The sequence below is a fragment of the Haliotis rufescens genome, unplaced genomic scaffold (genome assembly GCF_023055435.1).
Source record: "Haliotis rufescens isolate VD_foot unplaced genomic scaffold, xgHalRufe1.0.p SCAF_9, whole genome shotgun sequence".
NCBI lineage: Eukaryota > Metazoa > Mollusca > Gastropoda > Lepetellida > Haliotidae > Haliotis > Haliotis rufescens.
In genome coordinates, this window is record NW_025964383.1 from 7,106,134 (window position 1) to 7,123,057 (window position 16,924).

The 16,924-nt window shown below is 42.5% G+C and overlaps 1 protein-coding gene across 2 annotated transcripts in view; it reads right to left on the minus strand.

The window, feature by feature from the left end:
* Nucleotides 1-9,202: 9,202 nt before the first annotated feature.
* Nucleotides 9,203-16,924, minus strand: part of LOC124125992 — a 65,030-nt gene continuing 57,308 nt past the window's right edge. For both annotated transcript variants that reach the window (XM_048390885.1, XM_048390884.1), the window contains 2 exons: nt 14,209-14,378; nt 9,203-10,599 (listed from right to left, as the gene is read on the minus strand). In XM_048390885.1, the coding sequence (XP_048246842.1) occupies nt 10,397-10,599; nt 14,209-14,378 (373 nt within the window). In that variant the 3' untranslated portion in view covers nt 9,203-10,396. The remainder of the gene's footprint in view (nt 10,600-14,208; nt 14,379-16,924) is intronic.

Sequence of the window (16,924 nt, forward strand, 5' to 3'; positions counted from 1 at the left end):
GTACTGTCCTAGTATCGTTATGTACTGCCCTAGTATCGTTATGTACTGCCCTAGTATCGTTATGTACTGCCCTAGTATCGTTATGTACTGCCCCAGTATCGTTATGTACTGTCCTAGTATCGTTATGTACTGCCCCAGTATCGTTATGTACTGCCCTAGTATCGTTATGTACTGTCCTAGTATCGTTATGTACTGCCCTAGTATCGTTATGTACTGCCCTAGTATCGTTATGTACTGCCCTAGTATCGTTATGTACTGCCCCAGTATCGTTATGTACTCTCCTAGTATCGTTATGTACTGTCCTAGTATCGTTATGTACTGTCCTAGTATCGTTATGTACTGCCCTAGTATCGTTATGTACTGCCCTAGTATCGTTATGTACTGCCCTAGTATCGTTATGTACTGCCCCAGTATCGTTATGTACTGTCCTAGTATCGTTATGTACTGCCCTAGTATCGTTATGTACTGCCCTAGTATCGTTATGTACTGCCCTAGTATCGTTATGTACTGTCCTAGTATCGTAATATTCTGTCCTCGTATCGTTATGTACTCTCCTAGTATCGTTATGTACTGCCCTAGTATCGTTATGTACTGCCCTAGTATCGTTATGTACTGCCCTAGTGTCGTTATGTACTGTCCTAGTATCGTTATGTACTGCCCTAGTATCGTTATGTACTGTCCTAGTATCGTTATCCACTGTCCTAGTATCGTTATGTACTGTCCTAGTATCGTTATGTACTGTCCTAGTATCGTTATCTACTGTCCTAGTATCGTTATACAACTGTCCTAGTATCGTTAAGTACTGCCCTAGTATCGTTATGTACTGTCCTAGTATCGTTATGTACTGCCCTAGTATCGTTATCTACTGTCCTAGTATCGTTATGTACTGCCCCAGTATCGTTATGTACTGCCCTAGTATCGTTATGTACTGCCCTAGTATCGTTATGTACTGCCCTAGTATCGTTATGTACTGTCCTAGTATCGTTATGTACTGCCCTAGTATCGTTATGTACTGCCCTAGTATCGTTATCTACTGTCCTAGTATCGTTATGTACTGCCCTAGTATCGTTATGTACTGCCCTAGTATCGTTATCTACTGTCCTAGTATCGTTATGTACTGTCCTAGTATCGTTATGTACTGCCCTAGTATCGTTATGTACTGCCCTAGTATCGTTATGTACTGCCCCAGTATCGTTATCTACTGTCCTAGTATCGTTATGTACTGCCCTAGTATCGTTATGTACTCCCCTAGTATCGTTATGTACTGTCCTAGTATCGTTATGTACTGCCCTAGTATCGTTATGTACTGCCCTAGTATCGTTATGTACTGCCCTAGTATCGTTATGTACTGCCCTAGTATCGTTATGTACTGTCCTAGTATCGTAATATTCTGTCCTCGTATCGTTATGTACTGTCCTAGTATCGTTATGTACTGTCCTAGTATCGTTATGTACTGTCCTAGTATCGTTATGTACTGTCCTCGTATCGTTATGTACTGTCCTAGTATCGTTATACAACTGTCCTAGTATCGTTATGTACTGTCCTAGTATCGTTATACAACTGGCCTAGTATCGTTATGTACTGTCCTAGTATCGTTATGTTCTGTCCTCGTATCGTTATGTACTGTCCTAGTATCGTTATACAACTGTCCTAGTATCGTTATGTACTGTCCTAGTATCGTTATACAACTGTCCTAGTATCGTTATGTACTGTCCTAGTATCGTTATGTACTGTCCTCGTACGTTATGTTCTGTCCTAGTATCGTTATACAACTATCCTAGTATCGTTATGTACTGTCCTAGTATCGTTATACAACTGTCCTAGTATTGTTATGTACTGTCCTAGTATCGTTATGTACTGTCCTAGTATCGTTATATAACAGTCCTAGTATCGTGATGCAACTGTCCTAGTATCGTTATGTACTGTCCTAGTATCGTTATATAACTGTCCTAGTATCGTTATGTACTGTCCTAGTATCGTTATATAACTGGCCTAGTATCGTTATGTACTGTCCTAGTATCGTTATACAACTGGCCTAGTATCGTTATGTACTGTCCTAGTATCGTTATGTTCTGTCCTCGTATCGTTATGTACTGTCCTAGTATCGTTATACAACTGTCCTAGTATTGTTATGTACTGTCCTAGTATCGTTATACAACTGTCCTAGTATCGTTATGTACTGTCCTAGTATCGTTATGTACTGTCCTCGTACGTTATGTACTGTCCTAGTATCGTTATACAACTATCCTAGTATCGTTATGTACTGTCCTAGTATCGTTATACAACTGTCCTAGTATTGTTATGTACTGTCCTAGTATCGTTATGTACTGTCCTAGTATCGTTATATAACAGTCCTAGTATCGTGATGCAACTGTCCTAGTATCGTTATGTACTGTCCTAGTATCGTTATATAACTGTCCTAGTATCGTTATGTACTGTCCTAGTATCGTGATGCAACTGTCCTAGTATCATTATGTACTGTCCTAGTATCGTTATATAACAGTCCTAGTATCGTGATGCAACTGTCCTAGTATCGTTATGTACTGTCCTAGTATCGTTATATAACTGCCCTAGCATCGTTATGTACTGTCCTAGTATCGTTATACAACTGTCTTAGTATCGTTATGTACTGTCCTAGTATCGTCAAATATATGTCCTAGTATCGTTATGTACTGTCCTAGTATCGTTATATAACTGCCCTAGTATCGTTATATAACTGTCCTAGTATCGTTATGTACTGTCCTAGTATCGTTATACAACTGTCCTAGTATCGTTATATAACTGTCCTAGTATCGTTATACAACTGTCCTAGTATCGTTATGTACTTTCCTAGTGTCGTTATACAACTGTCCTAGTATCGTTATGTACTGCCCTAGTATCGTTATACAACTATCCTAGAATCGTTATGCTATTGTCCTAGTATCGTCATGCAACTACCCCTGTATTGATATGCAACTGCCTCGGTATTGTTGTGCAACTATCCTAGTATCGTTCTGCAACTCCCTAAGTAACGTCGCGCAACTGTCCTATTATCGTTATGTAACTGCCTCAGTATCGTTATGCAACTATCTTAGTATCGTTATGTAACTATCTTAGTATCGTTATGCAGCTGCCCTAGTATCGTTATGCAACTATCATAGTATCGTTATGCAACTGCCTCAGTATCGTTATGCAACTGTCCTATTATCGTTATGCAAATGCCTCAGTATCGTTATGGAACTGTCCTATTATCGTTATGCAACTGCCTCAGTATCGTTATGCAACTGTCCTATTAGCGTTATGCAACTGCCCCAGCATAGTTATGCAACTACCTCAGTATCGTTATGCAACTGTCCTATTATCGCTATGCAACTGTCCTAGTATCGTTATGCAACTGCCTCAGTATCATTATGCAACTGTCCTTTTATCGCTATGCAACTGTCCCAGTATCGTTATGCAACTGCCTCAGTATCGTTATGCAACTGTCCTATTATCGTTATGCAACTGCCCCAGCATAGTTATGCAACTGCCTCAGTATCGTTAAGCAACTGTCCTATTACCGCTATGCAACTGTCCTAGTATCGTTATGCAACTGCCTCAGTATCGTTATGCAACTGTCCTAGTATCGTTATGCAACTGTCCTAGTATCGTTATGCAACTGCCTCAGTATCGTTATGCAACTGCCTCAGTATCGATATGCAACTGTCCTATTATCGTTATGCAACTGCCTCAGTATCATTATGCAACTGTCCTATTAACGTTGTGCAACTGTCCTATTATCGTTATGCAACTGCCTCAGTATCGTTATGCTACTGTCCTATTATCGTTATGCAACTGCCTCAGTATCGTTATGCAACTGTCCTATTATCGTTATGCAACTGCCCCAGTATCGATATGCAACTGTCCTATTATCGTTATGCAACTGCCTCAGTATCGTTATGCAACTGTCCTATTAGCGTTATGCAACTGCCCCAGCATAGTTATGCAACTGCCTCAGTATCGTTATGCAACTGTCCTATTATCGCTATGCAACTGTCCTAGTATCGTTATGCAACTGCCTCAGTATCATTATGCAACTGTCCTATTATCGCTATGCAACTGTCCTAGTATCGTTATGCAACTGCCTCAGTATCGTTATGCAACTGTCCTAGTATCGTTATACAACTGCCTCAGTATCGTTAAGCAACTGTCCTATTACCGCTATGCAACTGTCCTAGTATCGTTATACAACTGCCTCAGTATCGTTATGCAACTGTCCTAGTATCGTTATGCAACTGTCCTAGTATCGTTATGCAACTGCCTCAGTATCGTTATGCAACTGCCTCAGTTTCGATATGCAACTGTCCTATTATCGTTATGCAACTGCCTCAGTATCGTTATGCAACTGCCTCAGTATCGTTATGCTACTGTCCTATTATCGTTATGCAACTGCCTCAGTATCGTTATGCAACTGTCCTATTATCGTTATGCAACTGCCCCAGTATCGATATGCAACTGTCCTATTATCGTTATGCAACTGTCCTAGTATCGTTATGCAACTGTCCTATTATCGTTATGCAACTGCCCCAGTATCGATATGCAACTGTCCTATTAACGTTATGCAACTGTCCTAGTATCGTTATGCAACTGTCCTATTATCGTTATGCAACTGCCCCAGTATCGATATGCAACTGTCCTATTAACGTTATGCAACTGTCCTAGTATCGTTATGCAACTGCCTCAGTATCGTTAAGCAACTGTCCTATTACCGCTTTGCAACTGTCCTAGTATCGTTATGCAACTGCCTCAGTATCGATATGCAACTGTCCTATTATCGTTATGCAACTGCCTCAGTATCATTATGCAACTGTCCTATTATCGTTATGCAACTGTCCTATTATCGTTATGCAACTGTCCTAGTAGCGTTATGCAGCTGCCCTAGTATCGTTATGCAACTATCCTAGTATCATTATGTAATGAGTGATGAAGTGCACGTTCACCTCATGTATCAATGTAGTAGAACTGTTGTGTAGCTACATCAGACCGAGCCTGTGAAACATGTACCTTACGTACAGTGGACGAGATGGCTAAAAGAACCTAACCTCGTATGGTCAGCTATGACGTAATCGACCTCTTCACCAACATCCCACTACAAGAAGTACTTGACACCAAACTCACAATAGACAGCATCACCAACCTAGCCTCTAGCTGCTTTGACACATCATATTTTCATTTCAAAAACAAGATCTACAAACAAATCCACGGACTACCTATGGGCTCCCCTCTATCTCCACTCATCACTGAAATCTTCATGACATCCTTCGAAGAATCAGCCCTCTCCAGAGCACCATTTCAACGTCTTTTCTAACCGGAAAGTGAGACGACACATTCACCACAATAGCCCACCTGAACGACCCCACAGAGCTCCTTAAACATCTCAACGCCCAGCACCAGAGAATCCAGTTCACCAATCAACACCTTCTTTTCCTTGACGTGTCCCTCTAAACCACAGATGACGGACTAAGAACATCAGTGGACAGCCAGTGCGGCATCTGTAGCCAAGTCAAGACAGATCACGTGATCAATGGATAGCGTTACATTGACCAGTCTCTCTACCTTGCTGTCTCACCGTTCTTGTAACATAATGCCCGGACACTGTCTCAACAAGATAACATAGGATCCATACAACATCTTGCCTTGGCCAGCACAATGTCCATTAGCCGATACATTAGAGCACGTCGTCGAGTTGGGGCATGCATGCATACATGTCTGTGTTATATTTGTTTTCCACGTAAGGGTAAATGATGCTTAATGAGGATTTCACATACAACTGATCCAGTCATATCACAGCGGGACAAGTGGAGTCAATAACATTGTCCAAGGATACAACACAGTGACTTGCATGACATGGCCTCTTGAAATGGAACATTTGAAATGATTTTTCTTAATAAGTGTTACATGCTTACTACCTGCTCATATCTCCATGTCAAACAACATGGCTTTGCACACGAAACGCTCTGTATGGATGAGGATGGGCATATTGTGATCGAGACGCATTATTGGGGGTGAGATTTGTTTTCATGCAGATGGAGGCTGAGGTGTTTTTACCCCAACAATATGATCTGTGTGAGATGCAGGATCAGCGTGTAAAGTTTAGAAATCACGAGCAGCATATCGTGGTACACACTGGAGACATCTATTTTACCGTACATACTTCTCAATATGTTTTAATGTTTCGTGTTTCTTTTGGCGGTGAGAATAAACGCATAAGTGTTAAGCTGTGTCTTGTTATTCAGTCATCAGTACGATGTTCTGGTATAACATGTATACTTATAAGTAATAATCAGATTTATTCAGAGAAAATATAGATATAGGACAGATAAACACACGAATAGCCCAACACAATCATCACTGGAAGGTCCACCTGACCTCGTCCACACAGTAAATGGTTTGACGATCGCTTTCCCCTCGCGATGGTTGACTCTGCAAGTGTAACGTCCTGGGTAAGGCAAGATAATCATGAGTAAGTAAACTGAGATGGAGGACAGGTAATATTCACTCAAAAGCAAGATATGTTTTGGCGATACATATAGAAAAAACTTTCAAAAAGCAAAATGAAAACATTTGAAGCTGGTAATGGATTAAAAAAAGTTACAGGCATTGTCCGGATAAGCATATCAAACAACGTAAAGAAACTCTCACACAACTGGATAAGCATATCAAACAACGTAAAGAAACTCTCACACAACTGGATAAGCATATCAAACAACGCAAAGAAAGTCTCACACAACTGGATAAGCATATCAAACAACGTAAAGAAAGTCCCACAAAACTGGATAAGCATATCAAACAACGTAAAGAAAGTCTCACACAACTGGATAAGCATATCAAACAACGTAAAGAAAGTCCCACAAAACTGGATAAGCATATCAAACAACGTAAAGAAAGTCTCACACAACTGGATAAGCATATCAAACAACGTACAGAAAGTCTCACACAACTGGATAAGCATATCAAACAACGTTAAGAAACTCTCACACAACTGGATAAGCATATCAAACAACGTTAAGAAACTCTCACACAACTGGATAAGCATATCAAACAACGTAAAGAAAGTCTCACACAACTGGATAAGCATATCAAACAACGTTAAGAAAGTCTCACACAACTGGATAAGCATATCAAACAACGTTAACAAAGTCTCACACAACTCTATGTCAACAACATGAAACATTCTTCACCAGACTTTTGAAAGCTTTCAACAATAAAGCAACAGTTTTCAATTTCGATAATGTCGTCACGCCGAAGACCCGGGTTCGATTCCCGACATGGGTACAATGTGTGAAGCCCATTTCTGGTGTCCCCCGCCGTGATATTCCTGGAATATTGCTAAAAACGTCGTAAAACCATACTCACTCACTCACTCACTCACTCAGTTTCGATAATGACGAAGAAATTGAATGTTTTAAGCTTGAAATTAATTGATCTTTATTCATACCCATGGGGTAACCAGAACAATATGCTGACACTGGCATTTCTAACACGCCTGTGGCTGAGAAACCCATTTGAGAGAACTGGTATCAAACATATGTGTGAGATCGAATTCTAGATCCGTGATTGGGTACTCCATGGTGATGTTCTGAGGTCAGATTATGACGGACTACTTTCCTGATCGTAAGTCATTGATAAGTTGCTCGTGCTTCAGTCGAATGTTCACCTACGTCTGTGTTGAAAGGGTAAAGCTCCTTGATGCCACATCGACATACATGTTCCTCCTCTTCAACCCTCACTTCGAAGTCGAATAAATTCAATACACTACGCACACTAATACACTTCACAGTTTTGAATTCGGCGGGAAACTCCCTTTTCTGTGATATCATCCACTGTCAGTTAAGGCAAAGCAAAATTATTGAACGTGACCGATGAAAATTCCGCACATCGTAAATCTCGCAATCCTTTTACACACTTCTAAATTACCATTCATGGCGTTATTTACTCTGTGTTTAGAAATCTAAATAAAGGATATTTACTCGAAGAATTGAATTAAAAAATAGCACATTCTGTATCTGTATCTGGGTATCTGTTTTTCATCTAATCACTAATGATAATTTTGAAACGTCACCTAGAATCGGTTAGAATGTTTTGGAAAATACACAAACACAAACGCCGAAGTGTATGTTCCGCCATATTGGATAGTGTTTACAAAATCACGTTTCGGGTGCCAATTATGAGACGCCTATCACGTGATCACGTATATTTCAAACTCAGCTGCGATGCATACATCCCTGAATTCCTCACACATTTTAGAATCAAATGACAAATGGTCTTTAACACCAATACAATTTATCCAGATGAAATCAAGCGAAATATATTAGGTGTTGAAACGATCACTGTGTTCGGAAAACTGTACTTGTTGAAATGTACACAAAGCAAAATTCAGATTTTTACACTGTGTAGCATTTTCTCCTATTTTAACTATCCATTCGTCTAATTGTTGCATACATTGGCTCGCGTGTTTGAGATTATTAATGGGAAGAGTATCGAGGCAAGGATTATGGAATTAAAAATATTTGCATTACAATGATCAGGTAAATTCAACGGAAATCGTAAAAGTTTCCGTCCTTAATGATGCCTTGACTGACCGCGATTCGCTGTGCAGAGTTGCGTCCCTTAGGCACGATTATGTTTCTAGGTTTGTCAGCACCATACCCGTGCTCGTGGGTTTCACCGAAGTGGTAAACGTCTGAGACCTGCATCACTTCGGGCTTTCCTCCCACATTAAGCTGACACGCCGTGATATGACTGGAATACTGTTAAAAGCGGCGTTAAACCCAACTCACTCACTCACTCAATCACTCACTTGGTTACATTGGAAAACATAAAGCAAATAACAGTACGCAGATTGTCAGAATGTTTCTTTTTACTTACATAACACATTTATCCATATACGATCCCTCAATCAACGAAAATCCTCCTCTTGGAAATCCCGCGTACTGTTGTTTGTGAACACTCCATTTTGTAAACGTCGGTCACCGGTAGTCATGTCATATTGTTGTAAATATTTGGTAATATCTTTGCGGTGAAAAAATTTAGTTGGTTGGTTTGTTGTTTAACACCGCACTCAGCAATATTCCAGCTATATGACGGCGGTCTGTAAATAATCCAATCTGGACCAGACAATCCAGTGATTGGCATCATGAGCATCAATCCACGCAATTGGGATAAGATGACATACTTCAAACCAAGTCAGCGAGCCTGACCACCCGATCCCGTTAGTCGCCCCTTACGACAAGTATAGTCGCTTTTTACAGCCAGCAAGAATGGGTTGCCCAAGACCTGTTCTACCCCGGATCTTCGCGGGTCCATCACGGCATTCAGTGGGTTCTTTGATAATATCTAGTTTGCATTATCATCATCGCCTTGATAATCCACAGATATGGCGTAAACTTTTTTGTGTAGGGTCACATTATTTATGCGTAGTAAGCAGTAAGTCGGATGACGTCACACGTCATGACCGTTGTGTTATGTAGTAATGCGCCACTGCGGTCATGAGAAGAGACAAAATGCATTATAGATGCTATAGAGGTGCGATATTAGGTTAAGTACAGATTACTTGCACTCGTGTCTGTCAGATACCATTTATCTCACAACTCGTTGTTTCCACGCGTATCTCAGTCGCTTTCACTCGTTAGATACGTTTTGAAACAACTCGTTGTGGGATTAATTATATCTGACAGCCACTTTGGTATAACTTACACACAAAGTTGGACTACCCACCGATCTTTATGCACTTACTGCACAAACACACGCCATAACTCTCTGACGCCCGAACTGCCTTGTCGTAAGATCGCCCGCTGAGTGTGGAACTTTGACAACTTTATAAAACCTTAAGCATAGAAGAAGAAGGTTGATAATGTCGCTTGTTTGTTTCTTCAATGGTGGCCTGATGATTCTGACAATGCCATCACGTGGGTTTGCATAAATATAGAGACACAAGAATGAGTCCAGGAACATGTGGCTGTACACAAACTGACGTCGCTGATTGTATTGATAAGGCGTGGCCGTGAAGAGTTCCGGCAGTCGTGCATAGGTCTACCAGTAGGGGGGAGGCATGCACCTGGAGCCATGGACTGCGTGGTTTCCAAACATTTAAGTATTTGTATCCCAAGCAACAAATGGTATTTATTGCAGTAATATAATATCGTCATATATCACCAGTGATGAGATGCAATTATTCCAAAGGGGCATGACTCATGTTATGAGCTCTTGGCAGGATGTCAGTACTATGTAGTTTTTTCCCAGTCTGAGACGGCGAGATTGTCTTTTTATGTGACGGGCGGACAAACCAGACCGTCACCCTCACAGTAACAGAGTAAGATGGAGACAGGGTAATCGTATTGTGAGCACTTGTCAGCCGGGGAAGCCAGTCGCTCAGCCACTAAGATAGACTCAGTGTGATGAGACACAGAGACATAAGAACAGAGACGTGCTGTGTGTGTGCGGCGTCTGTGCACGTCTCCTCCACGGTGGAGGGCCTGTAGTGCAGGATCCAGTCGTCCACGATCTCCTCCAGGATGGTGAGAGGCATGGGGCCGTTCTCCAGCACCACGGAGTGGAATTCCCGGATATCAAACAGCTCACCTGGAATCAGTATGTGTATATGGTTGGAGTTTTGTCAGATGTCTGCCATAGGTGCTTTCCTGTTCGTTTTCAAAGGTAGATAATTCTATGGAAATAGTGCCAAGGTCATGAACAATCACGGTTTTACATAAATGTTACCTACGTAACCTAACATGTAACTGGCGCTGATAAATTAGTATGATTCCCAAAGAGAGCACAGGAGGAAACAAGAACGAACCAAAATAATAAAACAGCACTATTGTATGGCATCAATGATATCATCTCTGTCATTATGTCACGACGTCATATAGTTCTTCCCCCGAAAGCCTGACACATATCAGAGTCCATCACGTGGACCGTGACTTGGGTGAATAATACATTTTGATCTGTGCACCAGGACGTATTATACATTCATAGCATTCATCTGCTGATTCGAACTACTGCTTTGGCTCTCAATTTAACACGCAATATATCTGTCTGGTCTAATTACGCTAGTATTCTAGACAAACCACAAAATGGATGGTGATTCTGTACTTTTGTATAACAACAACACTTTCTCACAGACACATTCCCGAACACCCACACGGTTAAATAACAATACCGCCTTACAGACACCTTGTCGAACACCCACACGGTTAAATAACAATACCGCCTTACAGACACCTTGTCGAACGCTCTTATACGGTGTAATAACAATACCGCCTTACAGACACCTTGTCGAACGCTCTTATAGGATGTAATAACAATACCACCTTACAGACACCTTGTTGAACGCTCTTATACGGTGTAATAACAATACCACCTTACAGACACCTTGTCGAACGCTCTTATACGGCGCATTAACAATACCGCCTTACAGACACCTTGTCGAACGCTCTTTATACGGCGCATTAACAATACCGCCTTACAGACACCTTGTCGAACGCTCTTTATACGGCGTAATAACAATACCACCTTACAGACACCTTGTCGAACGCTCTTATACGGCGTATTAACAATACCACCTTACAGACACCTTGTCGAATGCTCTTATACGGTGTATTAACAACACTGCCTCACAGACACCTTGTTGAATGCTCTTATATAGTGTCATAACAACACCACAACACACCTTGTCGATCACTCACATGGTGTAATAACAACACAGCCTTACAGACACCTTGTTGAATGCTTACCAAATAGATCCTGTTTAGAAGGTGCATATTGTTATTTCCTTACCTAATGCATCCTGTGTACAAGGCACAAGTTGTCTCTTGTTGTGTCATTACCTAATGCATCCTGTGTAGAAGGTGCAGGTCCCCCTTGTTATGTCCTTACCTAATGCATCCTGTGTCGAAGGTGCAGGTTCCCCCTTGTTATGTCCTTACTCAATGCATCCTGTGTAGAAGGTGCAGGTCACCCTTGTTATGTCCTTACCTAATGCATCATGTGTAGAAGGTGCAGGTCCCCCTTGTTATCCCCTTACCTAATGCATCCTGTGTAGAAGGTGCAGGTTCCCCTTATTATGCCCTTACCTAATGCATCCTGTGTAGAAGGTGCAGGTCCCCCCTTGTTATGTCTTTACCTAATGCATCCTGTGTAGAAGGTGCAGGTCACCCCTTGTTATGTCCTTACCTAATGCATCATGTGTAGAAGGTGCAGGTCCCCCTTGTTATCCCCTTACCTAATGCATCCTGTGTAGAAGGTGCAGGTTCCCCCTTGTTATGTCCTTACCTAATGCATCCTGTGTAGAAGGTGCAGGTCCCCCTTGTTATGTCCTTACCTAATGCATCCTGTGTAGAAGGTGCAGGTTCCCCCTTGTTATGTCCTTACCTAATGCATCCTGTGTAGAAGGTGCAGGTCCCCCCTTGTTATGTCTTTACCTAATGCATCCTGTGTAGAAGGTGCAGGTCACCCCTTGTTATGTCCTTACCTAATGCATCATGTGTAGAAGGTGCAGGTCCCCCTTGTTATGCCCTTACCTAATGCATCCTGTGTAGAAGGTGCAGGTTCCCCCTTGTTATGTCCTTACCTAATGCATCATGTGTAGAATGTGTTATGTCCTTACCTAATGCATCCTGTGTAGAAGGTGCAGGTTCCCCCTTGTTATGCCCTTACCTAATGCATCATGTGTAGAAGGTGCAGGTTACCCCTTGTTATGTCCTTACTCAATGCATCCTGTGTAGAAGGTGCAGGTTCCCCCTTGTTATGTCCTTACCTAATGCATCCTGTGTAGAAGGTGCAGGTTCCCCCTTGTTATGTCCTTACCTAATGCATCCTGTGTAGAAGGTGCAGGTTCCCCCTTGTTATGCCCTTACCTAATGCATCCTGTGTAGAAGGTGCAGGTTCCCCCTTGTTATGTCCTTACCTAATGCATCCTGTGTAGAAGGTGCAGGTTCCCCCTTGTTATGTCCTTACCTAATGCATCCTGTGTAGAAGGTGCAGGTTCCCCCTTGTTATGTCCTTACCTAATGCATCCTGTGTAGAAGGTGCAGGTTCCCCTTGTTATGTCCTTACCTAATGCATCCTGTGTAGAAGGTGCAGGTTCCCCCTTGTTATGTCCTTACATAATGCATCCTGTGTAGAAGGTGCAGGTCACCCCTTGTTATGTCCTTACCTAATGCATCCTGTGTAGAAGGTGCAGGTCCCCCTTGTTATGTCCTTACCTAATGCATCCTGTGTAGAAGGTGCAGCCCATCCCTTGTTATGTCCTTACTTAATGCATCCTGTGTAGAAGGTGCAGCCCATCCCTTGTTATGTCCTTACCTAATGCATCCTGTGTAGAAGGTGCAGGTCACCCCTTGTTATGTCCTTACTCAATGCATCCTGTGTAGAAGGTGCAGGTTACCCCTTGTTATGTCCTTACTCAATGCATCCTGTGTAGAAGGTGCAGGTTCCCCCTTGTTATGTCCTTACCTAATGCATCCTGTGTAGAAGGTGCAGGTTCCCCCTTGTTATGTCCTTACCTAATGCATCCTGTGTAGAAGGTGCAGGTCCCCCTTGTTATGTCCTTACCTAATGCATCCTGTGTAGAAGGTGCAGGTTCCCCCTTGTTAAGTCCTTACCCAATGCATCCTGTGTAGAAGGTGCAGGTCACCCCTTGTTATGTCCTTACTCAATGCATCCTGTGTAGAAGGTGCAGGTCCCCCCTTGTTATGTCCTTACTTAATGCATCCTGTGTAGAAAGTGCAGGTCACCCCTGGTTATGTCCTTACCTAATGCATCCTGTGTAGAAGGTGCAGGTCCCCCTTGTTATGTCCTTACCTAATGCATCCTGTGTAGAAGGTGCAGCCCACCCCTTGTTATGTCCTTACTTAATGCATCCTGTGAAGAAGGTGCAGCCCACCCCTTGTTATGTCCTTACCCAATGCATCCTGTGTAGAAGGTGCAGGTCACCCCTTGTTATGTCCTCACTCAATGCATCCTGTGTAGAAGGTGCGGGTTACCCCTTGTTATGTCCTTACTCAATGAATCCTGGCGACGAACGTGACTTGGGTGAAGCATGTTATCGATCCCAATGGCGTGGATCAATGCTCATGATATCAATCACTGGATTGTCTAGTCCAGACCCGAGTATTTACAGACCGCAGTCATATAGCTGGAATATTGCTGAGTGCGGCGTAAAACAACAAACCAACCAACCAACCTTACCCAATGCATCCTGTGCTCTCTTCCGTAACTCTTTTATTTTGATTTCGCCAATCTTGTATGCGCATGCCTGTCCTGGCCCCGTGATGTATCGGTCGACCTCTTTCGTTATGTCCCCCCGGGAGAAGGATGTGTAGTTGAGCATGTACTGGATCGCGTCTTCGCGGTTCCACCTGGCACAACACCGTCAGGAATCAATACAAGTGTCTCGAGTGATTGAGTGATCTGGGCATAACCTTTACTACTCGTATATCAGTCTTGCCACTGTGTTTTAGCTAGATTTGGGAGACAAACAGTAAATGACGCAGGCCGTAGGTGTTAATACTTTCATGGTGTGGTGTTGACAAAAGCATTGATCGTAGTCGAGTGGAATTAGGCATTCGAACCATGGTCAGATGTGTCTGGACCGACATGGTCTTAACTCTGCACATACAGTTGTGGCGCTGTCGATTTATGAGTAATCGATTTCATAATCGCTTATACCCCCATTCCACAGAGAATTTCGGCTCATCGGTCACTCATCGGAAGCAAAGTCTTTTACTTCAGATAACCCACCGAAGAGTATCGTATCACACTCCGATGAATCCGATTTGTGTTTGTCGACAATCAGGTCAGTGTCCGACGTGTCGGGCGTGATCCGATGAGGCGAAATCGTCCGATGAAGGGACTAGGCTCAGAGCTTAGTTCGCCATCGGACGCCATTTCCGTTCGTAAATCGAGTCAGTGTCGGATGAATGTCGAGTCAGTCCGATGTGTGTCAGACTCGTGATGTGCAACTATCGGACGTGTGACGGCAATCAGATGAGTGTCCGGTAATTAACAGTCATCTGAAGCTCATCTGGTTAACATGATATTTAGCACCGTCCGATTGCTATCCGTTGTGACATCGGAGGGTAATCGCTCATTAACCAAACTGCCATTCGACTGATACCACATAGCAAGCGGTGACATCTGACGGTTAACGGACTACGAAAGGAGGGTCAGCCGACACTCACTTCAGTAGTATAGAGTCACCAGGCAGGAGCTGGTTTTGGTTGAGGGAGGTTGAGTGAAAAATAGGGAAGGTGATTGGCTGATCCAAGTCACGTGATCGGATAGGATGACTCATGCATCAACAGCGCGTCGGGAAAGAGCGGGGAATGAAAGGTGTGTTTATAAGACAGAAAAGAATTCGTAAGTAAACAAAAAAAAAGTAAAGGGTATTCAATAGAGCTATGCGTATGGCGTGCTGCCCTGAATAGACAAGCAGCCCAGTTTGAATCGAGCGCGCTTGATAACTCACGTGACCACGTCGTTTCAAATTGTTTATCGGTCGTAATGGTTTCTTTTATTTTAGGCGTTAGAAGAAATTACAATTAGTGTACAACTCACGTAGTCGTTTCAAATTGACCGCGCTCGCGAGAGCGTGCGAGCTGGTTTGATGAATGCAGGGTGTGTGTTGAACACGATATACGCCGGGTAATGTAGGTAGGGAAAAAAAAATGTACGTCTAGCTGGATCAAATCCATCTTATACGGTCTACACGTTGTACACCATGAACGTTGGACAACCTGTATGGAAAAAAAATATATAGAAAAAATAGATAAGACTACGCAATCAGCAAGCTAGCAGTTTACGTTTAGCGCGCAAGAACGAGCTAATGGATAGCGACCGGCCGCCCATAACAATGTCAACATACACTACCCCGGCCTTACAATTAATGTTAACATACCAGCCTCGCCTGAAGCTTCCCATTCATAAATTGTGTGACCAGTGTCCCGTATTTATGATACGTTAGGGAACATATGTTGTACATTTGTTATTTTAAAAGGGAGTTATTTCAGAGAGGATATATATATGGGTATTCCCCTCATTAAACCTTTCTTTCAATGGTGTCTATTAAACGTATCCGGTATTTAATACATTTGAATGATGTAGGAAAGTATGTGCGTGTAGATGTTGTACCTATATCCGAACACGAATGTATGACACCTCAATAGATCAATTACGGTTATAACCACGACACGCAACATGACTATGAGCGTGGTTAGCAGTTCATATTTATAAACACATCGTAAATGACAGATTTCTGATGAATGAACTCGCCCGTACACATGTTTATAGGGTTATGTTCGCCCGAACTGTAAACAGTGACACATTGGATAACAGGAAGGGTGTGTGGAATGCACTCGTCCTTGTAAGGGTAAAATACGCGTTTAAACGCACCATTTAAATGATGACGACATTACTTTTTAGATGTATTGGTATCAGTGAGTGAGTGAATTTAGTTTTACGCCACACTCGGCATTATTCCAGCTCTAGGACGGTGGTCTGTCAATAAACGAGCTTGGACCAGACAATCCAGTGATCAACAGCATGAGCAGCGATCTGTGCAACTAGGAACCGATGGCACGTGTCATCCGAGTCGGCGAGACTGACCAACCGATCCCCGTCAGTCGCCGATAAGCATGGGTTACTGAAGGTCCATTCTATAACCCGGGACCTTCACGGGTGTAGTATGACGAAGACTATATACTAATATGCCAAAAAAATGAGAAAAAACAAACAAACAATTCATTCGTATCATTTATTGATTCGAGTCAATCGGTTCCATACAAAGCCGTGATACGAATGGACAATAGTATTCACTCTGGAACATTGTTTAGTCACTCATATACACATGCTGCTGCTGCTCGAAGGCCCTATTGTTTAAATAGCGAGTCCATGTTTTGAAACACAT